The sequence below is a fragment of the Pantherophis guttatus genome, chromosome 17 (assembly GCF_059756535.1).
Source record: "Pantherophis guttatus breed Tessera chromosome 17, ASM5975653v1, whole genome shotgun sequence".
Taxonomy (NCBI): Eukaryota; Metazoa; Chordata; class Lepidosauria; order Squamata; family Colubridae; genus Pantherophis; species Pantherophis guttatus.
In genome coordinates this window covers 9508582-9535646 of record NC_142079.1, presented here as the reverse complement: position 1 = coordinate 9535646, position 27065 = coordinate 9508582, and the positions used below count along the sequence as shown (strand labels likewise).

General features: G+C 45.7%; 1 protein-coding gene across 2 annotated transcripts in view; it reads right to left on the bottom strand.

The window, feature by feature from the left end:
- The window catches only part of TANGO2 (transport and golgi organization 2 homolog), a 61998-nt gene that overhangs the window by 24524 nt on the left and 10409 nt on the right, over window positions 1-27065 (bottom strand). Inside the window, exons 2-6 of one of the 2 annotated variants that reach the window (XM_087880256.1) lie at window positions 24701-24813; window positions 19534-19628; window positions 15359-15478; window positions 13607-13721; window positions 578-3997 (exon numbers count right to left, since the gene is read on the bottom strand). In XM_087880256.1, the coding sequence (XP_087736382.1) occupies window positions 3589-3997; window positions 13607-13721; window positions 15359-15478; window positions 19534-19628; window positions 24701-24750 (789 nt within the window). In that variant the 5' untranslated portion in view covers window positions 24751-24813 and the 3' untranslated portion in view covers window positions 578-3588. Of the gene's footprint in view, window positions 1-577; window positions 3998-13606; window positions 13722-15358; window positions 15479-19533; window positions 19629-24700; window positions 24814-27065 lie in introns of those variants that run through there. The other variant, XM_087880255.1, reaches the window with a different exon arrangement.

Below are 27065 nucleotides of genomic sequence, written 5' to 3'. Positions count from 1 at the left end.
CTAAGGGTTGGTTTCACATCCTTATCTCTTCTTTTTCTTTCTTTCTTTCAGTTACTTGTCTTCCGAAGAAAAAGAAACGGTTTTGCATATTTTGAAATGAGGATACCATTCAGGCTGAATTTAGCAGCTTTCGCCTCTGTTCCCCCCGCTTCCCCTTTTAAATACTGAGGCTAGGCACCGTCGGTAGCGTGTTCGGCTCCTGTTTGATTTATGTCAGCTTACGAAGTTGGAAAAAATACATTCCCGTCGCTTTCTCTGAAAGCTGTTTGCAAAGAAAGCCATTTGCATAGTTTAGGAGATGCTGCTGCAATATGCATCCATTTTGGCGTTTTAAAATTCGGGCACGCTTGTTCTGACAGATGAACATAATTCCGTCTGTGTCTAAAATAGAATTTTTTAAAAAATAATTTTATTAGCAGCCACCCCGGGATATTGGCACGTTGGCAGTTTATCCCTGCTTCTAGCTTATGGCTCAGGCTAAAATTCTGGAGTATTTATTGCATTCCTCACTTGATAACCATTTCCAAGTCACTGCCCCTTTCTCTCTCTTTTTTTTCCTTTCTTTTTTCTTTCTTTCTCTGTCTTTCTCTCTCTTTCCTTCCTTCCTTTTTCTTTTTTCCTTTCTTTCTTTTTTTTGTTTTCTCTCTCTCTTTCCTTCCATCCTTTTTCTTTCTTCTTTCTTTCTTCTTTCTTTCTTTCTGGATGGCGAAGGATGCTTTCCTATGTGGGATTGGAAGATTCTCTACCTATTTCCTCAAAGCTGTTTGTACCGACACTGGAATTTCATCCATTTTGGGTGCAAACAGATTCTATGGTTTCAAGTGAGATGCGTGTGGCCCAGCACAGCTGTCACATCAACCAGGGCAAATATAATTCTGATTTATCACTTTATTTTCCCCGGCGGGAGTAGAAACCCCTCTTAAACTCAATACCTTTTCTCCCTGCAAAACGCAGGATGCAGTCCCAAGAGACGATGGTCCTGCATTGTGCATTCATCATTCTGAGCTTCCTCTTTTTTAGGTGGGTCTTTTCCCCAAAGAAAAACAGGCCACGTGGAGCTGTTAACCTTTTAAGTTTGAGAAACACTAAAACACAAAAAATAATGAATGCATCGCGCGTATTTTGCGATGCAAAAGAGAGTGGATCAAAGATGTGGTCTCGCTTGCGTAGCCGTCTGTGCGAATTAACTTACAATTCCTTGGGTTTTTTTTTTTTTCTTACCTGTTTGTCTTGATTAAAAAGAGAGGGAGAGGGAGGGAGAGAGGGAGGAAGAGAGAGTGCGGGAGAGGGAGAGACGGAAAGAGAGAGTGGGAGAGGGAGAGAGGGAAAGAGAGAGAGTGGGAGGGAAGGAGAGAAGAGAGAGGGAAAGAGAGAGGGAAGGAGAGAAAGGGAAAGAGAGAGAGTGGGAGGGAAGGAGAGAAGAGAGAGGGAAAGAGAGAGAGGGAGGAGGGAGGGAAGGAGAGAAGAGAGAAAGAGAGAGGGAGAGAGAGAGAAAGAGAGAGGGGGAGGGAAGGAGAGAGAGAAGAGAGAAAGAGAGAGAGAGAGGAAAGGAGAGAAGAGAGAGGGAAGGAGAGAGAAAAGAGAGAAAGAGGGAGGGAGGGAAGGAGAAGAGAGAAGAAAAGAGAGGGGGAGGGGGAGGGAGGGAAGGAGAGAGAGGAGAGAAAGAGAGGGAGGGAAGGATTGAAGAGAGAGCGAAAGAGAGAGGGAGAGAGAGAGAGGAGAGGGAGGGAGGGAAGGAGAGAAGAGAGTGGGAAAGAAAGAGTGAGGGAGAGAGAGAGAAGAAAATCTTAAAAGGATTGTGGAGAGAACTGTGCTGAGTCGATGAGTAAGATCTTCACGGATTCCCACTTGCCCATAAGTTGTGAGGTTGCAATGCAAACGAGCAGCGCGTGCAAAAAAGTTTCCTTAATACAAAAATTAAGTGAAATAAATAAGGAGAGCTTTGCATGGTGACTAAACCTAGGGCCATTGTTTATTATGCCCAGATCAGCCAGGATTCCTGCTAACCTTGGTTTAAAGCAGGCTTGTGAACCTGGCCAAGATTCCATGCATTCAGTAATGGTATGAACCAGCTCACCCAGCTGGCTTTCATGCCTAAGGTGGGGACTAGAATTCACAGTCTCCTGGTGATTGGCCCTGAGTCACCCAGTTGGCTTTCATGCCTAAGGCGGGACTAGAACTCCCAGTCTCCTGGTGATTGGCCCTGCGTCACCCAGTTGGCTTTCATGCCTAAGGCGGGACTAGAATTCACAGTCTCCTGGTGATTGGCCCTGCGTCACCCAGTTGGCTTTCATGCCTAAGGCGGGACTAGAATTCACAGTCTCCTGGTGATTGGCCCTGAGTCACCCACTTGGCTTTCATGCCTAAGGCGGGACTAGAACTCCCAGTCTCCTGGTGATTGGCCCTGAGTCACCCACTTGGCTTTCATGCCTAAGGCGGGACTAGCATTCATAGTCTCCTGGTGATTGGCCCTGAGTCACTCAGTTGGCTTTCATGCCTAAGGCGGGACTAGAACTCCCAATCTCCTGGTGATTGGCCCCGAGTCACCCAGTTGGCTTTCATGCCTAAGGGGGGACTAGAACTCCCAGTCTCTTGGTGATTGGCCCTGAGTCACCCAGTTGGCTTTCATGCCTAAGGCGGGACTAGAATTCACAGTCTCCTGGTGATTGGCCCTGAGTCACCAATTGGCTTTCATGCTTAAGGCGGGACTAGAACTCAGTCTCCTGATTTTTAGCCTGGCGCCTTAACTACCTACGGGACCAAACTGGCTCTAGTAATTAAACTAAGTTAAGTAAATCAAAACCAAGTTAAATAGAAACTGGGCTTTTTACCCAAAAGAGATAGACTTGTAGTTCAAATACTAGACTGAGAAAAAAGGCCAAAAATTCAAAAATCTCTTGACAGTGAGACGGGCAACAAGCAAACAAACAAAGAATTTGAACATGGTTTAAACCACAAACAGCCTTTGCATTTGACGCACAGCAATTATTCGAATTCTTTGATAATCACTTCTTTTGCTCTTCTGCGTTGCTTTCTCCTAATCAGAAGTTAAGAAATCCTTGAGTACTGAGATAGGATTGGAATTAATGAAATCCATTATTAATTGAGTGAGGGGACGTGATAGAGAAACCAATTCATCAAAGCCAGCTCTTCGAATGTACTTATGGAGCCCGATTGTACAATAAAAATAAGAAGAAAACAACAATCATCCTAATTTTATTGACAAGTCAGTCCCTGGTGGCTTATTTTTAACATCGGTCCTTGGGCAAAATGGATATTAATTTCTATTTTGAGGGAGTAATGTAGGAATAAGGATTCTTGAAGTGTAAGGATGGGGGTGGGCCGAGACGGTGGGCGATGCATTAGACGTGCAGGCTTGCTAATTCAGAACATCTGCAGTTTGTTTTTCCTACATTCTGGGTCTCCCCAGAAGTATCTCTGCAAATATACACACCTCCGTGGTTAAAAACTGCTGCCGGCAATTTTGGAAGTGAGAAAAATGACAACGACGACAACAACTATCAGGCTCTCATTCCCAAAAAGGATGATTGCACATTCTAATGCTAGCATGGACCGGGGGGGGGGGATCTACTGGAGATTTATTGAGGGATCTCTTGTTTGAGGGATCTGGCACCTCCTAGTTATGAAAAAAAACCATATTTGTGGAGCCTTGGTGGCGCAGTGGTTAGAATGCAGTATCGCAGGCTGACTCTGCCCACTGCCAGCAGTTTGAGCCTGACTGGCTGAAGGTTGACTCAGACTTCCATCCTTCCGAGGTGGGTAAAATGAGGATCCAGATTGTTGGGGGGAAAGAGACTGACTCTGTAAACCGCTTAGAGAGGGCTGTAAAAGCATTGTGAAGCAGGATATAAGTCTAAGAGCTATTGCTATTGTTCTTCCTTTTCCTCTTCCTTCCTTCCTTCTGATTGACTCAGCCTTCCATCCTTCTGAGTTCAGTAAAATGAGGATCCAGATTGTTGGGGGCACCAGGCCGACTCTGTAAACCGATTAGAGAGGGCTGTAAAAGCCCTGTGAAGCGGTATATAAGTCTAAATGCTATTGCCCTTCCTTCCTTCCTTCCTTCCTTCCTTCCTTCCTTCCTTCCTTCCTTCCTTCCTTCCTTCCTTCCTTCTTCCTTCCTTCCTTCCTTCCGTCCATCCATCCATGGTGCACAGTGGTTGGAATGCAGTATTGCAGGCTGACTCTGCCCACTGCCAGCAGTTCGATCCTGACTGGCTCAAGGTTGACTCAGCCTTCCATCCTTTCAAGGTCAGTAAAATGAGGACCCAGATTGTTGGGGGCACGAGGCTGACTCTGTAAACCGCTTAGAGAGGGCTGTAAAAGCCCTGTGAAGCGGTATATAAATCTAAGTGCTATTGCCCTTCTTCCTTCCTTCCTTCCATCCATCCATCCATGGTGCACAGTGGCTCTAATCTGCTCTAATTTCCACTATCAGACACCCCCAATTGTTTCATATATTTTTTTGTCTTATTATCAAAAGAGACGGCTGAACCACCCTGGTTTTAATGCTTTGGAATCCGCCAACAGCATCCCAGCAAAATCCAAGCGGTAATGAACCCGTCAGAATTGATCCGTGAAAACATAAAAACACTGGACGTCTCTCTCTCTCTCTGTCTCTCTCACACACACACAAACATATACACACCCATCTTGCTATGTCGGGCCTATAAACCAAAGTGCCTTGCAAGGATTGTTTTACGGCGGGCATAAAAACGTCAGCATCAATGGGGAGGGGGGGGAAGATGGAGAAAGAGAGAAAAAAGCAGGCGGGGGGAGGCGGAAATAATGAAGTGCCGTTTTCAGGAGAAGGATAGCCAATTTGCTCTCTTTTTATCCGATGCTCACAAGGTAATCCCAACAGTAAAATTAACAGTTCCCTCGCACATATGTGCTAATCGTTCCCGACTCTAGGGGGCGGTGCTCATCTCCATTTCTAAGCCGAAGAGCCAGCGCTGTCTGAAGGCGTCTCTGTGGTCATGTGGCTGACATGACTCAACACCAAAGGCGCATGGAGCACTGTTCCCTTCCCACCAAAGTGGTCCCTATTTTTCCACTTGCATTTTTACGTGCTTTCGAACTGCTAGGTTGGCAGAAGCTGGGACAAAAGTCACGGGAGCTCACCCCGTTATGCGGCACGAGGGATTCGAACCGCTGAACTGCCGATCTTTCAATCTACAAGCTCAGCATCTTAGCCACTGAGCCACCACATCCATAGATAGATAGATAGATAGATAGATAGATAGATAGATAGATAGATAGATAGATAGATAGATAGATAGATAGATAGATGGACATAATTGCAGAAAAGAGATGGAGAGAGAGAAAGATGTATATTAAGATAGATAGATAGATAGATAGATAGATAGATAGATAGATAGATAGATAGATAGATGGACATAATTGCAGAAAAGAGATGAAGAGAGAGAGATGTATATGAAGATAGATAGATAGATAGATAGATAGATAGATAGATAGATAGATAGATAGATAGATAGATAGATAGATAGACGGACATAATTGCAGAAGAGAGAGATGGAGAGAGAGACAGATGTATATGAATAGTGATAGATAGATAGATAGATAGATAGATAGATAGATAGATAGATAGATAGATAGATAGATAGATAGATAGATAGACATAATTGCAGAAAAGAGATGGAGAGAGAGAAAGATGTATAGATAGATAGACGGACATAATTGCAGAAAAGAGAGATGGAGAGAGAGACAGATGTATATGAATAGTGATAGATAGTGATAGATAGATAGATAGATAGATAGATAGATAGATAGATAGATAGAAAGAGAGAGAGAGGTAAAGGCTCAGCTGGGCAATGGGGGGAAGAGGGCAGGGAATTTTTGCTACCAGTTCTCCGAACCACCCATCTCCATCACTACCAGATCAGGTGATCCGGTCTGAATCGGGAGCATTTCACCCCTGGTCCAACTTATTTTCCAAAGCACCAGAAGACAAGAAGCAACGGATGGAAACCAATCAAGGAGAGAAGCAACCTGGAATTAAGGAGAAATTTCCTGACAGGGAGAACAATTAACCAGTGGAACAACTTGCCTCCAGAAGCTGTGAATGCTCCAACACTGGAAGTTTTTAAAAAGGGATTGCACAACGATTTGCCTGAAATGGTATAGGGCTGTGAGGGCACACGCGGGAGACACACGTGCATGTATAGGGGGTTATGCGCGCATGCACGGGGGCTGTGATCACGCGCATGAATGGGGGCGGGTGGAGCCCGGTGTGTGTGTGTGTGGTGCGCCCTCCGCGGCCTGTTTTTGGGCCCAGGAGGCTGCAGGGAGGCCTACTAGGCCCAAAAGGGGGGCGGGGGGCTCACGCGTGCATGCACGGGGGGGCGGGAGGAACGTAGGGGGTCTTGCGTGCATGTGCAGCCCCCACCGAATTGCATTATGGGTCCCGGCACGCATGTGCCCTGTTTCACATGCACACACATGCTTTCGGCGCACGACTAAAAAAACGTTAGCCATCAATGACCTATAAGGTCCCTTCCAATTTTGTTAATCTAATCAAAACACCAAGAGAACCAACCGTCTCTTATTCCTGGCTTCAAAATAGCTCAAAAAGCACCATCTGTGTAGTTTTAGTGTTTTAGTATTTTAATTACAGGTAGTCCCCGACTTAACAGCAGTCCATTTAGTGACCGTTCAAAGTTACGACGGCACTGAAAAAAAGCGACGGACGACTGCTTTTCACACTTCAACCACTGCGGCATAACCCCGCAATCACGTGATCCAAATTCAGACTCATAGTTATGACGGTCTGCGGCGTCCCCGGGGTCATGGGATCCCCGTTTGCGACCGCCTGACAAGCAAAGTCCGTGGGGAAAAAAGCCAGATCCGTTGAACAACCGTGCTACTAACTTGACAACGGCAGCGATTCATTTAGCGGCCGTGGTAAGAAAGGGCATAAAAACGGGGTAAAATTCACTGAACACACGTCTGGCTTTGCAAGGGAAATGTTGGGCTCACTACCGGTTTTTGCGAACCAGTAGTAATGGCGGCGGGAGGCACCGCCCACCTGCCCCGACGTGATCACTGACGATCTGGTAGTAAAGGTAAGTAGAACCCACCCCTGGCTCACTTGTGGTCGTATGTGGAGGACGACCCCTAATTATTTTTACTTACTTACAACTTGCCAGCCTCCCAGAGTCACCTCAGAGGGCAACCTTTTTGCCATCGCGTGCCAAAAACGGGGGTCGTGTGGAGGTGTCGCGCGTGTGTGTGCCTGCACCCATAATTCAATGTGGCCCGCCCCCATCGCGCATGTGCACACGACCCCCCCCGCACCCCTCCCACTTTTGGCACATGATGGCACAGTGGGCCCAGTAGGCCTGTTTTTCGCTCTCCCCAGGCTCCAGAGGCTTTCTTGGAGCCTGGGGAGGGCAAAAACGGCCTTCCCCACCCCCTCCGGAGGCTCTCCGGAGGCCAGAAACAGTCTTTTTCCTGACTTCCGGTGGGCCCGGAAGGCCCGAAAATCAGGTGGCCGGCGCCCACATGCGCGCTGGAGCTGAACTAGGGCAATGCTCACATGCCCACAGATATGGCTCCACGTGTTGTGACTCCGACCCCCGAGGCCAATTTATCGGAGGGAGAAGGCTCCGAATATGAAGGAGAGGAGTTGGCCAGGCCTCCCTCTCCAGGACCCTCCTCTCTGGCAATGCCTCAGGTGTCTCCCGCAGGAGAAGAGATTGGCCAGGAGCCAGGGATCTCCTTGCAGTTGGACAGTGACGGAGATAAGTCTTGGCTGGATCCATGCGAGCATTGGAGAGACAAGCGCACACAGCAGAAAAGGAGGCGTGCTAGAGATTAAGCTGAGTCACTGGACCACATCCCACAGGGGATAAAAGTGGGTGAGGTGGCCATTCAGACTCTGTAACGGACAAAAGTAAACTACTAGCAAGGCACATTGTATCTTTGGAAACAACATTATCTGCCTTGGATTTAATACGGACTGGACTTGACAATTCTTGAACTGTGTGTATCTTGTTTGGGTTTATCTGACGGAGGAACAACCCCTCCCTCTATGAGTAAAGTTCTTGGCAAGCAGCTACTGGGTTGCTGCCAATCCTCTTATCAAAAGAATTTGTTGTCTGCCAGTTTTATTTAACCCCTGGCTGTCTGTTTGTGTGCGTGTGTGAGACGGGGATAGAACACTGTGTGCCACCTGTGGCAAGCGTGCCATAGATTCGCCATCACGGTCATAGTGGATATAGGGAGCATAAAAATGTAATAAATAAGGAAGAGAAATGTAGGTTATCCAAAGTTTCTTCTCTCTATAGGAAGCCACCTCCTTTCCCCCCCTTCTTCTCCTTTCTCCATCCTCTGTTCTAGGAGGGCTTCTCGCTTCGTGGCAGACAGTCCAAGGGCACATTAGCAAATCAAGACCACGGCTGACCTGTAGTTATGATCCTGCTGGGATCTTCAGATCGCTGCTCCCACTGAAGACGTTTTGAAAAGTTTTAAAGGGAAGCTTCGGAGCCACCTACCTCGACTCGCAAGCTGCCTTTCGGTGAATTCTAATAGCCTCCTGGACACGGTGGAGGAGTTTAAAAATGAAATGAAATAAAATAAAATAAAATCTACCACCCACTGCTTTGACCTTCAAGATGTGGCCTTTAGAAAAAAGCAGGTTTCTCTCAAACGATGGTCGTGATGACCGTGGATTCAGCATTGTCTCTTCATCGCGGAGATGAGGCCTACTGTTCTGACCCAGCTCCCCAAACACGACAAACCCTCTGAAGTTAACTCAAAGATTCCTTTATTAGGAGCGCCGGCAGCCCTGGCAAAAAGTTTCTCTCTTACCGCAGACTAACAAGTCTGTCCAGCAGGGAGATGAATAGTTGTCTGTCACATCTATTTGTCTCCGCCCCCTGCCTTTTATCCCCAGAGCTAGGGTGGGGCTTCGCTAGCAGCGGTGGCTCTTCCATCCCAAGGACCGGCTCATAGATTTCCACTGCTCTCCTCTCCTCTGCCTTCTGCACATCCACGCGTCAGGCACTGGACCCAGCTGTTCCTCCTCTTCCTCATCGGCCACCTCCAGACCTGGGGGCTGTTGACTCTCCATCTGAGGGCCGATGGACGGCCTCTGTCTCTATCTCTGACAGCTCCATTCTGTCTTCTCCCTCGGAGCTCTCAGGTTACCTTAATGCTGGCCCTGACTCCCACGCCTCCTCCTCCTCCTCATCTGATTCGGCTGCTGGAGGGGGCCGGCAGTCGACAAGCCACAACAGCTACCTTGACTCGCAAGCTGAGGTGAATTCTAATAGTCTCGTGGACACGGAGGAGGCCTTTTAAAAAAAAAAAAGATAATAAAATCTACCACCCACTGCTTTGACCTTCAAAATGTGGTCTTTATAAAAAACAAGGTTTCTCCGAAACGACGTTTATAATAACCGTTGATTCAGCATCGCCTCTCGTTCGTGGAGATCAGGAGGAGATCGCTGCATTTATTCTTGCTTGTACCTGCTTGTATCTGAAGTACAACGGAGAGGGAGAACCGTAATCCTCCTTTTGTGGGAAAGAAGACCAACATGAGAGTCTTGGCATGTTTTGAAAACTGAGCATCGTTCCTCTTTGGCTCTGAGTTCAGCTATTAATTTTTCTAAAGAGCTGCTCATCCATTCCTCTGAGCGGCTTGATCAAGCTGTCAGAAAAGGATCTCCGAAGCAATTATTGCCAAGGATGTTTTCCCTGTCCTTGTCAAAATATGTACGACGGCGTTGTGATTTGCAGTCAAGAGAGGATAACCTTTTTTTTCCCACCTTTCTTTTTGAACATCATTTTTGACTACGGGGGGGTGGGGGAGGGAGGGAAATCGAGGGTCAGATAACGATAGGATGTTTTCGGTCCCAGTGGGAAGAGTCATTTCTTTCAAGAATTTTGATTGGGGATGTGCACAGTTTAAACTGCTCCGAGTTCATTCAAAGATTTTGGCTCGTCACCCGTAGCACCAGGGCTACCCCTGGCATCGTGGCACCAGAGTTTCATTTTTTAAAAAATCCCACTTTGATTAATCCATAAGTAACTCAAGATGGTGAATATGTCTAAAAGATACCGTCTTTTTCGGAGTATAAGACGCACCTTAGTTTTTGGGGAGGAAAGTAAGAAAAAAGCTGATTGGCAGGTGGATCGGCCTCCCGGAATACCCCCAATCAGCTGTTCCCAGAGGTGAATTTTAGCAACAGGTTCCTTGGTTGTGAGCTCTGTGCCTTGCTTTTTTTTCTGCCTCTGAAACTTCTGAAACTCTGTTTCAGAAAAAACTTTTTTTCCTCCTTTTGAAAGCCTCCGAAACAGAGCTTCAGAAAAAAAGCCTCTGAAGCTCTGTTTGGGGGCTTTTTTTCTGAAGCTCCGCTTGGGGCTTCTTTTCTGAAGCTCCGTTTGGGGGCTTTTTTTCTGAAGCTTCGTTTCTGATGCTTTTTTCAGCCTCTGAAATCTCCGTTTGAGAAGCTGGGCGAGGCTACATTCGGAGTATAAGACGCACCCAGATTTTCACTCTCTTTTTTGGAGGGAAAAGGTGCGTCTTATACTCCGAAAAATATGGTATATCTAATTTTTTTCTGAAAGGTGAGTCTGACATCTGCACCTCTATAACTGTCTGGTTCGGTTCTGCAACCCAACAAGACAGACACAGACTTCAACGGATAATTAGAACTGCAGAAAAAACCATGACTACCAACCTGCCTTCCATTGAGGACCTGTATACTGCAGGAGTCAAAAAGAGGGCTGTGAAATTATCTACAGACCCCTCGCATCCTGGACATAAACTATTTCAACTCCTACCCTCAAAACGACACTATAGAGCATTGCACACCAGAACAACTAGACACAAGGACAGTTTTTCCCCCATGCTATCACTCTGTTAAACAAATAATTCCCTCAACACTGTCAAACTATTTACTAAGTCTGCACTACTATTAATCTTCTCATTCTTCCTATTACCTATTTCCTTTTCTACTTACCGTGTTTTCCCGAAAATAAGACCCTGTCTTATATTTTTTTGAACCCCAAAATAAGCGCTTGGCCTTATTTTCGGAGAGGTCTTATTATTTTGGGGCATGTGGAGGAAACCATAGGAAATGGCAGGGACTGGCTGCATATGCGTTTAAATATTTTCAGGGAGGGCTTATTTTCGGGGGGGGGTTATTTTCTTCCTTCCTTCCTTCCTTCCTTCCTTGTGATTAGAATGCAGTATTGCAGGCTAATTTTGCCGACTGCCAGCAGTTCAATCCTGACCAGTTCAAGGTTGACTCAGCCTTCCGAGTTCAGTAAAATGAGGACCCAGATTGTTGGGGGCAAGAGGCTGACTCTTCAAACTGCTTAGAGAGGGCTATAAAAGCACTGTGAAGAGTATATAAGTCTAAGTGCTATTGCTAACTGTAGTCATTTGACCATGGCAAAAGGTCGTAAAACAGGACACGATTCACTTAATAACTGCCTTCCTTAACAAGGGAAATTTGGGGGGCTTAATTGTGATTTTAAGCTGAGGACCAGATGTATAATGGTGTTTCTCAACCTGGGCAATTTTAAGATGTATGGACTTCAACTCCCAGAATTCCCCAGCCGGCATGCTAGCTGGGCAATTCTGGGAGTCGAAATCCACACGATTTAAAGTTCCCAAGATTAAGAAACACAGAAGTGTACAGTTAGGAAAAGGCTGTCATGCAAGCTAAACATTAAGAATTCCAGTATCAGGAATGTGCTTCTCACTCAGTCCATGTGCAGGAACTTATTTATTTATTTATTTTTTATTAATCATATTTCTATTCCGCCCACTCTCCGAGGACTCTGGGCGGCTTACAACAATTGGCAGTATACTAAATAGCATATTGCCCCCAACAATCTGGGTCTTCATTTTACCCACCTCGGAAGGATGGAAGGCTGAGTCAACCTTGAGCCGGTGAGATTTGATCTGCTGATCTGTTGAACTAGCAGTCAGTTGAAGTGCTGCAATACAGCACTCTAACCACTGCGCAACCTCGGCTCTTATAACTTAGCACCTTGGAAAATCAATCAATCAATCAATCAATCAATCTGAATAGAGCCAGAAGGGACCTTGGAGGTCTTCTAGTCCAGCCCCCTGCTCAAATAGGAGACCCTATACTACTTGATCAGATAAGTGGCTGTCCAGTCTCTTCTTAAAAACCTCCAGTGATGAAGCACCCACAACTTCTGGTGGCGAGCTGTTCCACTGGTTAATGGTCCTCACTGTTAGGAAGTTTCTCCTCAATTCAAAGTTGCTTCTCTCCTTGATTAGTTTCCATTCACCATCAAGGACAATGGGCAAGGCGTTCAAAAGACCAGCCTGCTCTTCAAATATGCTGTAAATTAGATTTAAACGGGCCTCAGTGTGAAAAAGTCACCAGATGGCAGGGTACGGCGGATTGAAGCGGTTTGGGAAAGCCACAGAAATGCAAAAAAGCAAAGCTGAACGACAGCAATTGGGGGAACTCCGGAAGTTATGAATGACAGGCCTGAAAAAACTGCAGGAGCAACATGCGTTTAAGCATCCAGCTGTTTCCCACCGGGGTGGCAGTGGAAATGGCCTTGATCAGGGATGGGATTGAAAAATTTTAGCAACCGGTTTGCTGCCTGGGTGGGCATGGCCATGGTCAGGGGTCTGCCACCTTAAACGCTCAAAGAGCCATTTGGACCCGTTTCCCACAGAAAAGAAAACACCGGGAGCCACAAAACTCTTTCCGTGCCTGACTATTTTTCGAGCAGCCACAAAACTAGCCTATGTAGTTGAATTAAACGTTCTGTTTTCTTCTGAAACTTTTTTTCTTCTCTTGGATTTATCCATGGTTGGCCTACTGGGGGTTGAAAAGCTCAATAAATCGCGTGCCGGTGGGTGTGGCACATTGGTGGTTGTGACACATATTTTGAGTGACAGGGAGCCGCATCAGAGAGGTGAAAGAGCCACATGCGGCTCCAGAGGCGCAGGTTGCTGACCCCTGGCCATGGGGGTGTGGCCTACTCGGCCTCCTGCACCACAGTGGGGGTGGGGGAGTGTTTTTGCCCTTCCCAGGCTCCAGAGGCTTTCGCCGAGCCTCTGGGAGGGCGAAAACAGCCTCCCCCGGGCTCCAGAGGCCAGAAACGGGCCCATTTCTGGACTTCCGATACTTCCGTTAGGCCCGTTGTTCGCCCTCCCAGAGCCTCCGCGCGGGCCTTGCACTTACCTCGCATCCAAAACGGGCTGCATGGAGACTTCTGAGAGGGGCGGGGCGGAGTGGGTGGGGCCAGCCAGTCCTTGCAACTTCCGGTTGGGCGAACCAGATGTAGAATTACCATCCGGTTCGCCTGAACCGATCTGAACCGGCTGAATCCCACCCCCTGGCCTTGATTCAGAAAAAACTCGGGCCATCAAAACCAAAGCCAAAATCCCAGGCAAAGTTGTGATTCTCCATTTCTGAATTCAAATGCCGTGCTTATGGCGGAGGGTGGAGGGAGAAACATACCAGGTAGCACGGAGCCTCTGCTATCAAGCAACAAACACGTAACATCTGCGGAGTCGGTTTCTGAATTCCGCTCCTTAAATGGGGAAGGCTTACTACAGATTTACCTTAAGTCGGCTGCTATCAAATTAAAGCCATTGTAAAGGTGTCCTTCCGAGGCCACTTTCTTCAAGTAAGAGTAACTGTCCATTTCTGACGTCAAGAAATTGGTCACCAGGGCGCCTGCAAAGAGAGGAATATAACACGTGGTTTATAACTAAGGAAGCATCTCTTCCCAGAAGTGAGACCAGATATTTTGCCACATCAGGTAAGCTTAGTAGTATTTCAGAATTGAATGAGCTGCCAGAATGTAATGGTATTGTCATGTGATGGCATGGTAGGCCGTTTTTTGCTCTTCCCCAGGCTCCAGGGCCTTTCTAGGAGCTTGGGGAGGCCAGAAACGGCCCGTTTGCCAACATCAGGTAGTTCAGCTCTTCGGCTTAGAAATGGAGATGAGCACTGCCTCCTAGAGTCGGGAACGACTAGCATGTATGTGCGAGGGGAACCTTTACCTTTACCTTAGTAATGATAGTATTAATATTATTTAAATCATACTTATGTAATTGTAATAATATTCTTATACATATTTGTTTTAAAATATAAGCCTTCATTATTTAATTGTTCAACATTTTAGTCCCCCATTCTAATAACAATATCATTAGAATGTACACCATCTTTCAACATCTAATCTTTATAGCTATTACTTTTAATATATTATATGAGAAATTTGCATAATAATATTCCCCCTATTTCTTGTGCCTGCCTCTATTCTAGCTCCTAGTAAAGCCAACTTTCTGTTACAAAACATTTCCTCTATCCGTCATCTCTTGCCATCTGTTTTAATATTTCAATTCTTATTCGTTTTTTGACTTGCCTCCCACATTCATCCCTGGGTCGTCGTCTCTATCTACATCTTTCCTTTTTTAATTTTAAGTATTTCTTCCATCTCTACTATCTTTTGTTGCCAAACCTCCAGAGGATCTGCCCAACTCTCCATTTTCTTTTCAAAGATATCTTTTCTGTTTATCTAGTATCATTTTTTGGGTCTTTTAACATGTAGTTTTCCCTGAATTGCTTCATAGGTTTTTATTACCGTCTTCTTCTTATCTTCTTGTTTTTCTTTATTTAGTTCTGTCTTTTCCCCTGGTCTCTCCATTGTCTCCTCTATTTCATGGGCTTTTATCGCTCTTACTGACCAGCAGAGCAATAAAGCGCAGCCTATCAATTAGAGGGCCATTTGTTTAATAAATATGATATCTCAGTAACGCGATAAATATTTGCAGGCTGCACAATATAATTTGGTGACCAGGGAGCTTGGTGAGAAAAAAAAAGCTATTAGTTTTTAAGCCACAGATTGTGTTTATTTTAGCAGAATGTCGCAGTTCCTGTTTCAATGAAAGTATTAACATTTGCCTGCTTTTAGGTTATTCAACTTCTTGTTTGCAAAATACCTTTATTGGACAGCCAACAATTCACAAAGAGAGGGCAGATTTCGCCCCAAAGAAAATCTAAACATTCTGGGCTAAATTAATCACTGCCAATCACTTATTTGGGTCCTCATTTTACTGACTTCGGAAGGATGGAAGGCTGAGTCAACTTTCAGCCGGTCAGGATTGAAGGAATCGAACTCCTGGCGGTGGGCAGTGAGTCAGCCTGCAATACCGCAGTCTAACCACCAAGAACGCCCTTTTTAACTATAGATGGTCATTACAGTTTATAATTATATACTACAGGCTCTATTACAGTTACGGATAAACATTTTTTTTTTTAGTTAAGCGGGTGACATCCCATCCACCTCTCATTTCCTACTACATACTTGCCTCTTCCTTTTGCCTGCTTGTTGATCTGAGGCTGCATGTAATTGGTCAAGGCGGCCATCTTGCCTTTCTTGCTGATTCCAAGCCAGGATCCACCTTCTTTCCCTTCTTCCATATCCAAGCCTGCCATTAACAACAAAAGACCAAGGAATTACCTGGGTGGACACCATTAAGCAACCTGTGGTTGGTTACCGACAAACGGCATTCTAAAAGTGGAAGTCGTTTCTTAGACAGGTGTGAGGCAGGAAAGGTGTATAGGAAGTCCTTGACTTATAACCACAACTGAGCTCACAATTTCTATTGCCCTGTTTTAGCAATAGCAATAGCCCTTAGACTTATATACTGCTTCACAGTGCCTTACAGTCCCCTCTAAGCGGTTTACAGACCTATTGCCCCCAACAATCTGAGTCCTCATTTTACCCACCTCGGAAGGATGGAAGGCTCAGTCAACCTTGAGCCAGTCAGGATCGAACTGCTAACAGTGGGCAGAGTCAGCCTGCAGTACTGCATTCTAACTGATGTGCACTATGGATGGATGGATGCATGGAAGGAAGGAAGGAAGGATGGAAGGAATAGCAATAGCAGACTTATATACCGCTTCACAGTGCCTTACAGTCCTCTCAAAGCGGTTTACAGAGTCAGCCTATTGCCCCCAACAAACTGGGTCCTCATTTTACTGACCTTGGAAGGATAGAAGGCTGAGTCAACCAGAAGGAAGGAAGGAAGGAAGGAAGGAAGGAAGGAAGGAAGGAAGGAAGGAAGGAAGGAAGGAAGGACAATAGCAATAGCACTTAGACTTATATACTGCTTCATGGTGCCTTACAGCCGTCTCTAAGCAGTTTACAGAGTCAGCCTCTTGCCCCCAACAATCTGGGTCCTCATTTTACCAACGCTTGGTAGGTGTGGCAGGGGAAGGATACTGAAAAATCCCCATTCCCATCCCACTCCAGGGGAAGGATATTGCCAAATCCATTCCCACCCCACTCCTAGGGGAAGGATATTGCCAAATCTCCATTCCCACCCCACTCCAGGGAAGGATATTGCCAAATCTCCATTCCCACCCCACTCCTAAGGGAAGGATACTGCAAAATCCCCATTCCCACCCCACTCCTAGGGGAAGGATATTGCCAAATCTCCATTCCCACCCCACTCCAGGGAAGGATATTGCCAAATCTCCATTCCCACCCCACTCCTAAGGGAAGGATACTGCAAAATCCCCATTCCCACCCCACTCCAGGTGAAGGTTATTGCAAAATCTCCATTCCCACCCCACTCTGGGCCAGACAGAGATGGTATTTGCTAATTCTCCGAACTACTCAAAATTTCGGCTACCGGTTCACCAGAACCTGCCAGAACCTGCTGGATTTCACCCCTGGTCTGGTTTCACAGGAGAGGAAAGGAGAAAGCATTTAGCCACCACGACACAAGGAGCAGAAGATAAACTACCTACCTTCTTGAGAAGATTGACAGCTCAAGGCCTACGTCTTATAAAACCAAGGGCAGGCGGGCACACACACACACACACACACACACACACACACACACACACGACACACAGAGCTTAGAGTGAGGATAAATACATCAAAACAGACCAGAATGCTTTTAAAATTCAGATTTCAGCAAGCACCCCATTCCCCCCCCCTCGCTAAGCATCACTCTGTATAAAAGAGGTAGAGAGGAAGGGTCGTCACGTATAGCCCATACTCGTCAAGAATTCAGAATGAAAACCAGACTTTCAGAAAGTTAAAAAAAAGAAAAGAAGAAGAAGAACTTTGGGGCAGACAGAAAGAGTGAGAGAATAATTTATCCTCTGCCAGTGACAACAAAGTTAAGCAGAAGAGAAGAATCTTCGCAGATATTTTTTTTTTCAACAACAACAAAAAAATCCCCATGGTTTGACTGTTGAAATCCCATTTTTATTTATGTGCATATTGAAACATGTACTTTAGGATGGCTAGGCAGGAGAGAGAGAAAGAGAGGAAGCAAGCAAGCAAGCAAGCAAGCAAGGAACGAAGGAAGGAGAGAGAAGGAGGGCAGGAGAGAGAAGGAAGGAAGGAAGGAAGGAAGCAAGGAAGGAAGGAGAGAGAAGGAAGGAAGCAAGGAAGGAACCAAGGAAGGAGAAAGGAGGAAGGAAGGAAAAAGAAGGAAGGAAGGAAGGAAAAGGAAGGAAGGAAGGAAAAAGGAGGAAGGAAGGAGAAAGAAAGAAGGAAGGAAGGAAGGAAGGAGAGAGAAGGAAGGAAGGAAGGAACGAAGGAAGGAGAAAAGAAAGAAGGGACAGAGACTGGAAATAGTTATCAAGTGAGGAATGCAATAAATACTTGGGATTTTTAGGGAGGGAGAGAGAGTGGGAGAGAGATCTATGAGGTGGCTTGCTGGCTAAGACGCTGAGCTTGTCAATCAGAAAGGTCGGTGGTTCGAATCTCCAGTATAGGTCACCTGCATGAGCAGGGGGTTGGGACTAGATGACCTCCAAGGTCCCTTCCAACTCTGTTACTGTAACTAATAGACAGAAATGCTTCTAAAATGGGCAGCGCTGGATCTGCTAAAGCTGCGTGCTTAAAAAACAAACTGGATTAGCACCGAGCAAAATCCACCTCTCTTGTCTTTAAAATCAAGGGATTTCAAGGACCACACTAAAGTGCTGCTCTGTAAGGTGTAAATATAACCCACACTAAGGAATAATGTTTCAGGGGAAGCCAGTTTGGTCTAGGCTAGAAAGCAGGAGACTGGGAGTTCTAGTCCTGCATCAGCCATGAAAGCCGGCTGGATGACTTTGGGCCAATCATCAGGAGACCGGGAATTCTAGTCCTGCCTTAGGCATAAAAGATGATTGGGTGACTTTGGGCCCATCACCCGGAGACTGTGAGTTCTAGTCCTGATCACCAGGAGACTGTGAGTTCTAGTCCCACCTTTGATGCGAAAGCCAACTGGGTGACTTTCGGCCAATCACCAGGAGACTGTGAGTTCTAGTCCCACCTTTGGTGTGAAAGCCAACTGGGTGACTTTGGGCCAATCACCAGGAGACCGGGAGTTCTAATCCTGCCTTAGGCATAAAAGCTGATTGGGTGACTTTGGGCCCATCACCCAGAGAGTGTGAGGTCTAGTCCTGCCTTAGGCATGAAAACAGGCTGGGTGACTTTGCTCTGATCACCAGGAGACTGTGAGTTCTAGTCCTGCCTTAGGCATGAAAGCCGACTGGATGACTTTGGGCCAGTCACCAGGAGACACAGTTCTATTCTCGCCTTAGGTGTGAAAGCCAATTGGGTGACTCAGGGCCAATAACCAGGAGACTGTGAGTTCTAGTCTCACCTTAGGTGTGAAAGCTAACTGGGTGAATTTGGCCAGTCACCAGGAGACCGGGAGTTCTAGTCCTGCCTTAGGCATAAAAGCTGATTGGGTGACTTTGGGCCCATCACCCGGAGACTGTGAGTTCTAGTCCTGCCTTAGGCATGAAAGCCGGCTGGATGACTTTGGGCCAGTCACCAGGAGACACAGTTCTATTCTCGCCTTAGGTGTGAAAGCCAACTGGGTGACTCAGGGCCAATCACCAGGAGACTGTGAGTTCTAGTCCCACCTTAGGTGTGAAAGCTAACTGGGTGACTTTGGGCAGTCACCAGGAGACAGTGAGTTCTAGTGCTGCCTTTGGCATAAAAGCTGGCTGGGTGACTTTGGGCCAATCACCAGGAGACCGGGAGTTCTGGTCCTGCCTTAGACATGAAAGCTGATTGGGTGACTTTGGGCCCATCACCCGGAGACTGTGAGTTCTAGTCCTGCCTTAGCCATGAAAGCCAGCTAGGTGACTTTAGGCTGATCGCCAGGAGATGGTGAATTAAGCAAGTCACCATGGTTGTTAAGTGAATCAGGTGGCCATAAGTCCGAATCTAATTGATCAAAAGGGCATTTTTTAAAACCTTTTTTCCCCCTGGAAAACATCAAAAAATATATCCCAAACCGCAATCCCAGGACCAGGACCAGGACATGCTGCAACCGCCCAGTTGCCACGGACCCAAAATGCATTCATGTGACTGCTGAGACAGGTGCAGCAGTCGTAACTTTGAGGACAGCTTATAAATAACTTTTTTTTCGAGGCTGTTATAAATCCGAATGGTCATTAAGTGATCGGCCGTATGTCGAGGATGGCTTGACTTAAACACATACCCAGAGAGCACTATACGTACCACTGAGAATCTCGCTGCTATTGTCCCAAAAATCAGCGGATTTGGATGGCCTGTTGTAATATTCATCTCTGTTAGCTGCTAGGATCAGCCTGTAGGTAAAGAACAGAAAATTGGTGATTGCGCTGAAAAATGACGTTTGTTTTATTACTTCATAATAATTGCTTCATAATAATTTTATTGCAATGGAGGTAGTGACAGATTTTATTTTCCTGGGTTCCAAGATCACCGCAGATGAGGACTGCAGCCAAGAAATTAAAAGACATTTGCTCCTGGGGAGGAAAGCTATTCCATTCCATTCCTATTCCTATTCCTAATCCTATTCCTATTCCTATTCCTATTCCATTTTATTCTATTCTACACTACTCTATCCTTTCTCCTTCCTTCCTTCCTTCCTTCCTTATTGGCCAAGTGTGATTGGGCACACGAGGAATTTGTCTTCGGTGTATATGCTCTCAGTGCACATAAGGAGAATAAAATACGTTCATCAAGAATAAAAAGATAGAACGTTTAGTGATAGTCAAGGTTACTAATAAACTATCAAATCGTACCAGGAAACTGATAAAAACAATATAAATTGAAAGATACAAGCAACATGGTTATAACATGGTTACAGAATTCTATTTTATTGTTATTCTGGATGACCTACAAGGTCCCTTCCAACTCTGTTAATTTGAATCTATTCTATTGTTATTCTATTGTTATTCTATTCTATTCTATTCTATTCTATTCTATTCTATTCTATTCTATTCTATTCTATTTTTTTATTCTACTTTATTCTATTCTATTCTAATCTTCTATTCTATTCTATATCTTTATTCTATTCTATTTCTCTATCCTATCCTATCCTATCCTATCCTATCCTATCCTATCCTATCCTATCCTATCCTATTCTTCTATTCTATTCTATTCTATTCTGTATCTTTATTCTACTCTATTTCTCTATTCTATTCTATTCTATTCTAATCTTTTATTCTATTCTATTCTATATCTTTATCCTATTCTATTTCCCTATCCTATCCTATCCCTCTATTCTATTCTATTCTATTCTATTCTATTCTATTCTATTCTATTCTATTCTATTCTATTCTTCTATTCTATTCTATTCTATTCTATTCTGTATCTTTATTCTACTCTATTTCTCTCTTCTCTCCTCTCCTCTCCTCTCCTCTCCTCTCCTCTCCTCTCCTCTCCTCTCCTCTCCTCTCCTATTCCTATTCCTATTCCTATTCCTATTCCTATTCCTATTCCTATTCCTATTCCATTCTTCATCTATTGTATTCTAATCCCAGCCATGCTGCCAGGGGGTGGAGGGGGGTGGAGAAAGAAGCCAATTAAACAGATTTCTCTTCGTCTCATTTGAAGATCCGAGGGGTTGAATCTGTGACCTCGTCTATGCATTCTATCGTGAAATTACAGCTTTGCCGGGAAGTCTCGGGGATGGGGAAAAAAAAAAAAAATCTCCTGCGAAAATTTGGGCGACACCCACACAGCCAAGCCGAGTGAATTAATGCCATCGCACCACTGCTGTCGACAAACCAGCCGGCTCTCCTGGAAGCAGGCAGGCCCTGCACAAGTTTTGATTCCTTTCCGGCTCTGCATAGTAAACACAGACACAGCATCCTTCAAGGATGCTCCCAGGGGGCACCTTTAATCATATCGGGTTTATTTTTATTTGTACCTCTGTCGAAACGTATCTACTGAAGAACGTGGCGGCTTTGGCAGGACCTACGTGCCTCAAATCTATTCCATCCAACGCAAAGACTCACAAAGAAGAACAAAAAGATGGGAGTGAACGCTACGAAGCTAACCTTGGTTTGAAAATCCAGGCTTAAGGTTTAAGCAGGGCACAAAAACAAACCCGGATTATCCCACATAAGGACAAACAAACATTTGTGCCAGTGGCTTGGTGGGCGTGGCGTGGCAAGATACTGCAAAATCTCCATTCCCACCCTACTCCTGGGGGAAGGATACTGCAAAATCTCCATTCCCACCCTACTCCTGGGGGAAGGATACTGCAAAATCCCCATTCCCTCCCCACTCCAGGGGAAGGATATTGCAAAATCCCCATTCCCTCCCCACTCTAACGGAAGGATACTGCAAAATCCCCATTCACTCCCCACTCCAGGGGAAGGATACTGCAAAATCCCCATTCCCTCCCCACTCTAATGGAAGGATACTGCAAAATCCCCATTCACTCCCCACTCCAGGGGAAGGATACTGCAAAATCCCCATTTCCACCCCACTCCTGGGGGAAGGATACTGCAAAATCCCCATTTCCACCTCACTCCTGTGGGAAGGATACTGCAAGATCACCATTCCCTCCCCATTCCTGGGGGAAGGATATTGCAAAATCCCCAATTCCCATCCCACTCTGGGGCCAGCCAGAGGTGGCATTTGCCGGTTCTCCAAACTACTCAAAATTTCTGCTACTGGTTCTCCGAACTGCTCAAAATTTCCGTTACCGGTTCTCCAGAACCTGCCAGAACCTGCTGGATTTCACCCCTGATTTGTGCCTGTTGATAAACCACTTTTAAGGGGTGGCTGCTGATTCAGATACACACTGGGGAAAGCACCCATCTTTAAGGCAGCCTCATCCAAAATCAGCCACAGCAAAAATCAGATTCTCTAAGTAATTTATAAGAACTTCAAAACAAGCTGTACAAAGATTTATGCAACTTCTGACTCTCTCTCTCTCTCTCTCTCTCTCTCTCTCTCTGTGTGTGTGTGTGTGTGTGTGTAGATGGAAACTCAAGAATCCGTACTGCCGAGGCAATTTCCTGTGATATAATTCAGTTCCATAAAAAAAAAAAAAAAGATTATGAGATTATAGCTCTGAAACATAAAACCTATATTTACAAACAGCAGCAATTTGTATTACCAAAATTGGATTTATGACAGTCTCTGCAAACAGGAGCAACGTTGAAATGAGAGGCATTTATTTACAGCATGACAAATAGAGACTGTTACAGAGGAGGGAACACGGAAGGCACCGGATGTGGCCTAATTACAACTCAGTAGCTCCACCAACGAGCCGGTATGAGCCGGTACAGGCAGTCCTCGACTTACGACCAAAAACTGAGCTGAACATTTCCATTGCTAAGGAAGAAAGCTGTTAAGTGAGTTTTAGCACTTAGTGCTTAGACTTATATATCGATTCACAGTGCTTCTACAGCCCTCTCTAAGCGGTTTTACAGAGTCAGCCTCTTACCCCCAACAATCTGGGTCCTCATTTTACCCACCTCGGACGGATGGAAGGCTGAGTCAACCTTGAGCCGGTCAGGATCGAACTGCTGGCAGTGGGCAGAATCAGCCTACAATACTGCATTTTAACCACTGTGCAGGGAAGGGAGGGAAAGGGAAGGGAAGGGAAGGGAAGGGAGGGAAAGGGAAGGGAAGGGAAGGGAAGGGAAGGGAAGGGAAGGGAAGGGAAGGGAAGGGAAGGGAAGGGAAGGGAAGGGAAGGAAAGGAAGAGCAATAGCACTTAGACTTCTATACTGCTTCACAGTGCTTTCCAGCCCTCTCTAAGCGGTTTACAGAGTCAGTCTATTGCCCCCAAGAATCTGGGTCCTCATTTTACTGACCTTGGAATGACGGAAGGCTGAGTCAACCTTGAGCCGGTCAGGATCGAACTCCTAGCAGTGGGCAGAATCAGCCTACAATGCTGTATTTTAACTACTGTGCAGGAAGGAAGGAAGGAAGGAAGGAAGGAAGGAAGGAAGGAAGGAAGGAAGGAAGGAAGGAAGGAAGGAAGGAAGGAAGGAAGGAAGGAAGGAAGGAGCGAGCAATAGCACTTAGACTTCTATACCGCTTCACAGTGCTTCACATCCCTCTCTAAGCAGTTTTACAGAGTCAGCATCCTGCCTCCAACAATCTGGCTCCTCCTTTTACCGACCTCGTCCTTAAGTGTGAGAAATAGTCACTTTTTTCAGCGCCGTTGTAACTTTGATCGGTCACTAAGCAAACTGTTGTAAATCGTGGATTACCTGTAGCTGTAATTGGGGTGCAAGAATATCTGCGCTCTCTCTCTCTCTCTCTCCCCCTCCAGCTGCTACATCCTTAATCCTGGCAAACTCCCCTTACAACATTATTCCTGCTAGATCTTTACGCAAGTGTATAAAACCGAAGGCACTGGGTCTTTAAGCCATGGAGGGCTTTACATATTTTGCTGCAGATACAGTAAATGGAACACGGAGCTTTTAAAGGAGGGTTGATCTCGAAAGTCTGCGCTTGGATTTCTGCACCGCCTGAATAGATAAAGGAATGACGGACCAGTATGTTCTGTGTCACAAGGCTGGTTTTATGGAACAAAAAAATAAATAAATAAAAGAGATTTAAGCTTTGTTATCTATATTTGCATTTTTCCCCCCTCGTCGTTTGCACACAGTTCCTTTATCTACGGTTCACAGTCAATTCTAATGCTGATGCCTTGGCACTGGGTTAAAAAAAAATGGATTCCCTTTAAAGGTAAAGGTTCCCCTCGCACATATGTGCTAGTCATTCCTGACACAAAGTCTGTACAAACCTTAGTTTACTAAATTAAATCAGTCTTTTTCAAACAAAGGCTGTTAATTAACTTTCTTAACAGCCTACAAGAATCCAAAGAATAAATAATCGTAATCTTACTATGATTGGCAGAAAGCCCAAAAGCAATTTGCAGGAAACAGTTAATGAGAACTAAGATCCAGACGCGAAGGAGGGTGAACGAAGTTGTTCCCTGCAAATTGCCTCAGTTGTCGTCCTTCCTTTAATAAGTTAAGGGAGTGGCCAATTAGCCCCAAGCTTTACTCTCGAGGAGACCTCCTCCTGAGGAGCCATTCCTGCCTTTTGGCAGTTCTGTGCACCTGTGCATCGAGAAGAGGCTTCTCCTCTTCTTCCTCTTCACTTATGGGAGCTTCTGGAGGTTCTGAAGGCCTTGGCTGAATCCCCGCCTCTGGCACCACATCTTCTCCAGCCTCCTCATTGTCTGACTCGAGTGCCAGCTACACAGGCTGCTTGCGCAGCACCACACCAGCCTCCTCGCTGTCTGAATCAGCTACTAGCTGCACAGGCTGTTGACGGGCCATAATACTGGGTTACAACAGCCACAATGGATTTCCAAACTCTAGGAAGAGTGACAACAAGCATATCAACAAGAGAGGGTGAAGCGGAATTTGCACATTACCTGTAGGCATTTTTGGACACAGGACGTGGGTCAAACTTAAAGAAAAGAATGCACATGGGGGAAAAGCTGAGCTTCCGTTGCAGAGATGGTCAGTCAAAGGTCATCCTTCCCGCTGCCTGCTGCAAATGAAACACGGACAGCTGATTAGAGACTCGGAAATTGAAAGTTCATCCTGGTTTGTGATCCTATTACACACTCCAGGTAGTCCTCTACTTACAACGGTTCATTTAGTGACCGTTCAAAGATGTAACGACACTGAAAAAAGTGACCTAGGATCGTTTTTTCACACTTGTGACCATTGCAGCATCCCCCACGGACACGTGATTGACATCCATCGGATGCTTGGCAACTGATTCGCATTTACAACCGTTGCAATGTCCCTGGGGTGGGGGTGGCACGTAACTCCCCCGTTGCGACCGTCTGACAAGCAAAAGTCAAGGGGGAAGCCAGGTTCACTTAACAACTGTGCCGCTAACTTAACAACTACTGCGGTCCGCTTAATGACGGTGTCCAGAAAAGTCGCAAAACAGGGAAAACTCACCTGAGAAACGTCTCCCTTAGCAACAGAAGTCTGGGGCTCAGTTGTGGTCGTAAGTTGAAGACTGCCTGTACGGTGGGCTGGTAACCAAAGATCTGCAGCGTTTAATTGTTATTAAGACCAGCTGCCTGCAATTACTGCAGGTTCAAATCTCACCAGGCTCAAGGTTGACCTAGCCTTCCATCCTTTCTAAGGTAGGTAAATTGAGGACCCAGTTGTGGGGGCAATAAGCTGACTTTGTGTAAATATACAAAAGGATGAAGGCTATTGCTTAGCGCATTATAAGCCGCCCTGAGTCTCCGGAGAAGGGCGGCATATAAATCAAATTTAAAAAAAAAAATTGTGATAACTGAAGAAACTACCGTGTCTTCCCGAAAATAAGACCCTGTCTTATATTTTTTTGAACCTCGAAATAAGCGCTTGGCCTTATTTTCAGGGAGGTCTTATTATTTTGGGGCGCATGGAACAAGATGGGGTCAGGGGTGGGTTCGAAATTTTTTTATTACTGGCTCTGTGGGAGTGGCTTATTTTGTGGGCGTGGCTTGATGGTCATGTGACAATTCTTTAGGATTTAGCAGCGGTACTGGTCTACCAGGCTTTTAACTGCTTGCAGAGCTGTACTGGTCTACCCATTTATTTTTGCATGCACTGTTCTACCCATTTATTTTTGCAGGCACCGGTCTACTCATTTGTTTTTGGAGGCACAGGTCTACCACCAAACTGCCTTTTACCACTGATCAGCTGTAGGGCGGCCCTTTGAAGCCCCGCGGCAAGAGTTTAAACAGTTTTTCCTTCTAGCCCATCAGCTGGGACTCAGGAGCAGCAACAGATTGGGGGTGGGGCCAAATAAAAGGTAAGAATAACACAGTGGGGGGGTGAGGGGGGCAGAACTGGTTCGGTGACGTCATATTGTCACCGCTACCGGCTCGGCAGAACCGGGAGGAACCTACCACTGGATGGGGCTCCTCTTGCCGTCTTACCTGATTTCCAGCTCTGTCTCCCTAACCCTAACCAGAGGAAATGGCGGGGACCAGCTGCGCATGTGCTTAAATATTTTAGGGGAGGCCTTATTTTGGGGGGGGGGGCTTATTTTAGCGCATGTGCTCAAAAGCCCGATTGGGCTTATTATCAGGGGATGTCTTATTTTAGGGGAATCAGGGTATCAAGCGTGCAAGCTTTAAGGTATGTTTGGTACTGTGTATAAATGGTGTGTTGAATCATCAAAGAAATAATTCTAGAATAATTCTCTTTACTATTTCAAGTCAGACCTTGGTGCCCGAAAAATTATACTTCAGAGGTGAACCACCAAGTCTGCCCCAAATGTCCAAATCCAGGTTTAATTTTTGGCACTGTTAGTCAGGTAAAGGTGTTGGATCAAGTTATTTTTCTGAGCTCCTGGAGTCCAGCCTGGATTAAGGCAGCTTTACCTTTAAACCCAAGTAGTCCTCGACTTATGACACTTCATTTAGTGACCGTTCAAAGTTACGATGTGGCTGAAAAAAACTGACTTATGACCGTTTTTCACACTTACGACCGTTGCCGCATCCCCGTGATCAAAATTCAAACGCTTGGCAAGTGATTCGCATTTGTGACGGTTACCGTGTCCCAGGATCGTGTGATTTTTGACAAGCAAATTCAATGGGGAAGCCAGATTCACTTAACAACCGTCTCGCTAGCTTAACAAGTGCCATGATTCACTTAACAACGGTGGCCAGAAAAGTCATACAATGGGGGTCAAATTCACCTAACAAACTGCCTCGCTTGGCAACATAAATGTTGGGCTCAATTATGGTCAAAATTATGATACTGTGTTTCCCCGAAAATAAAATCGGG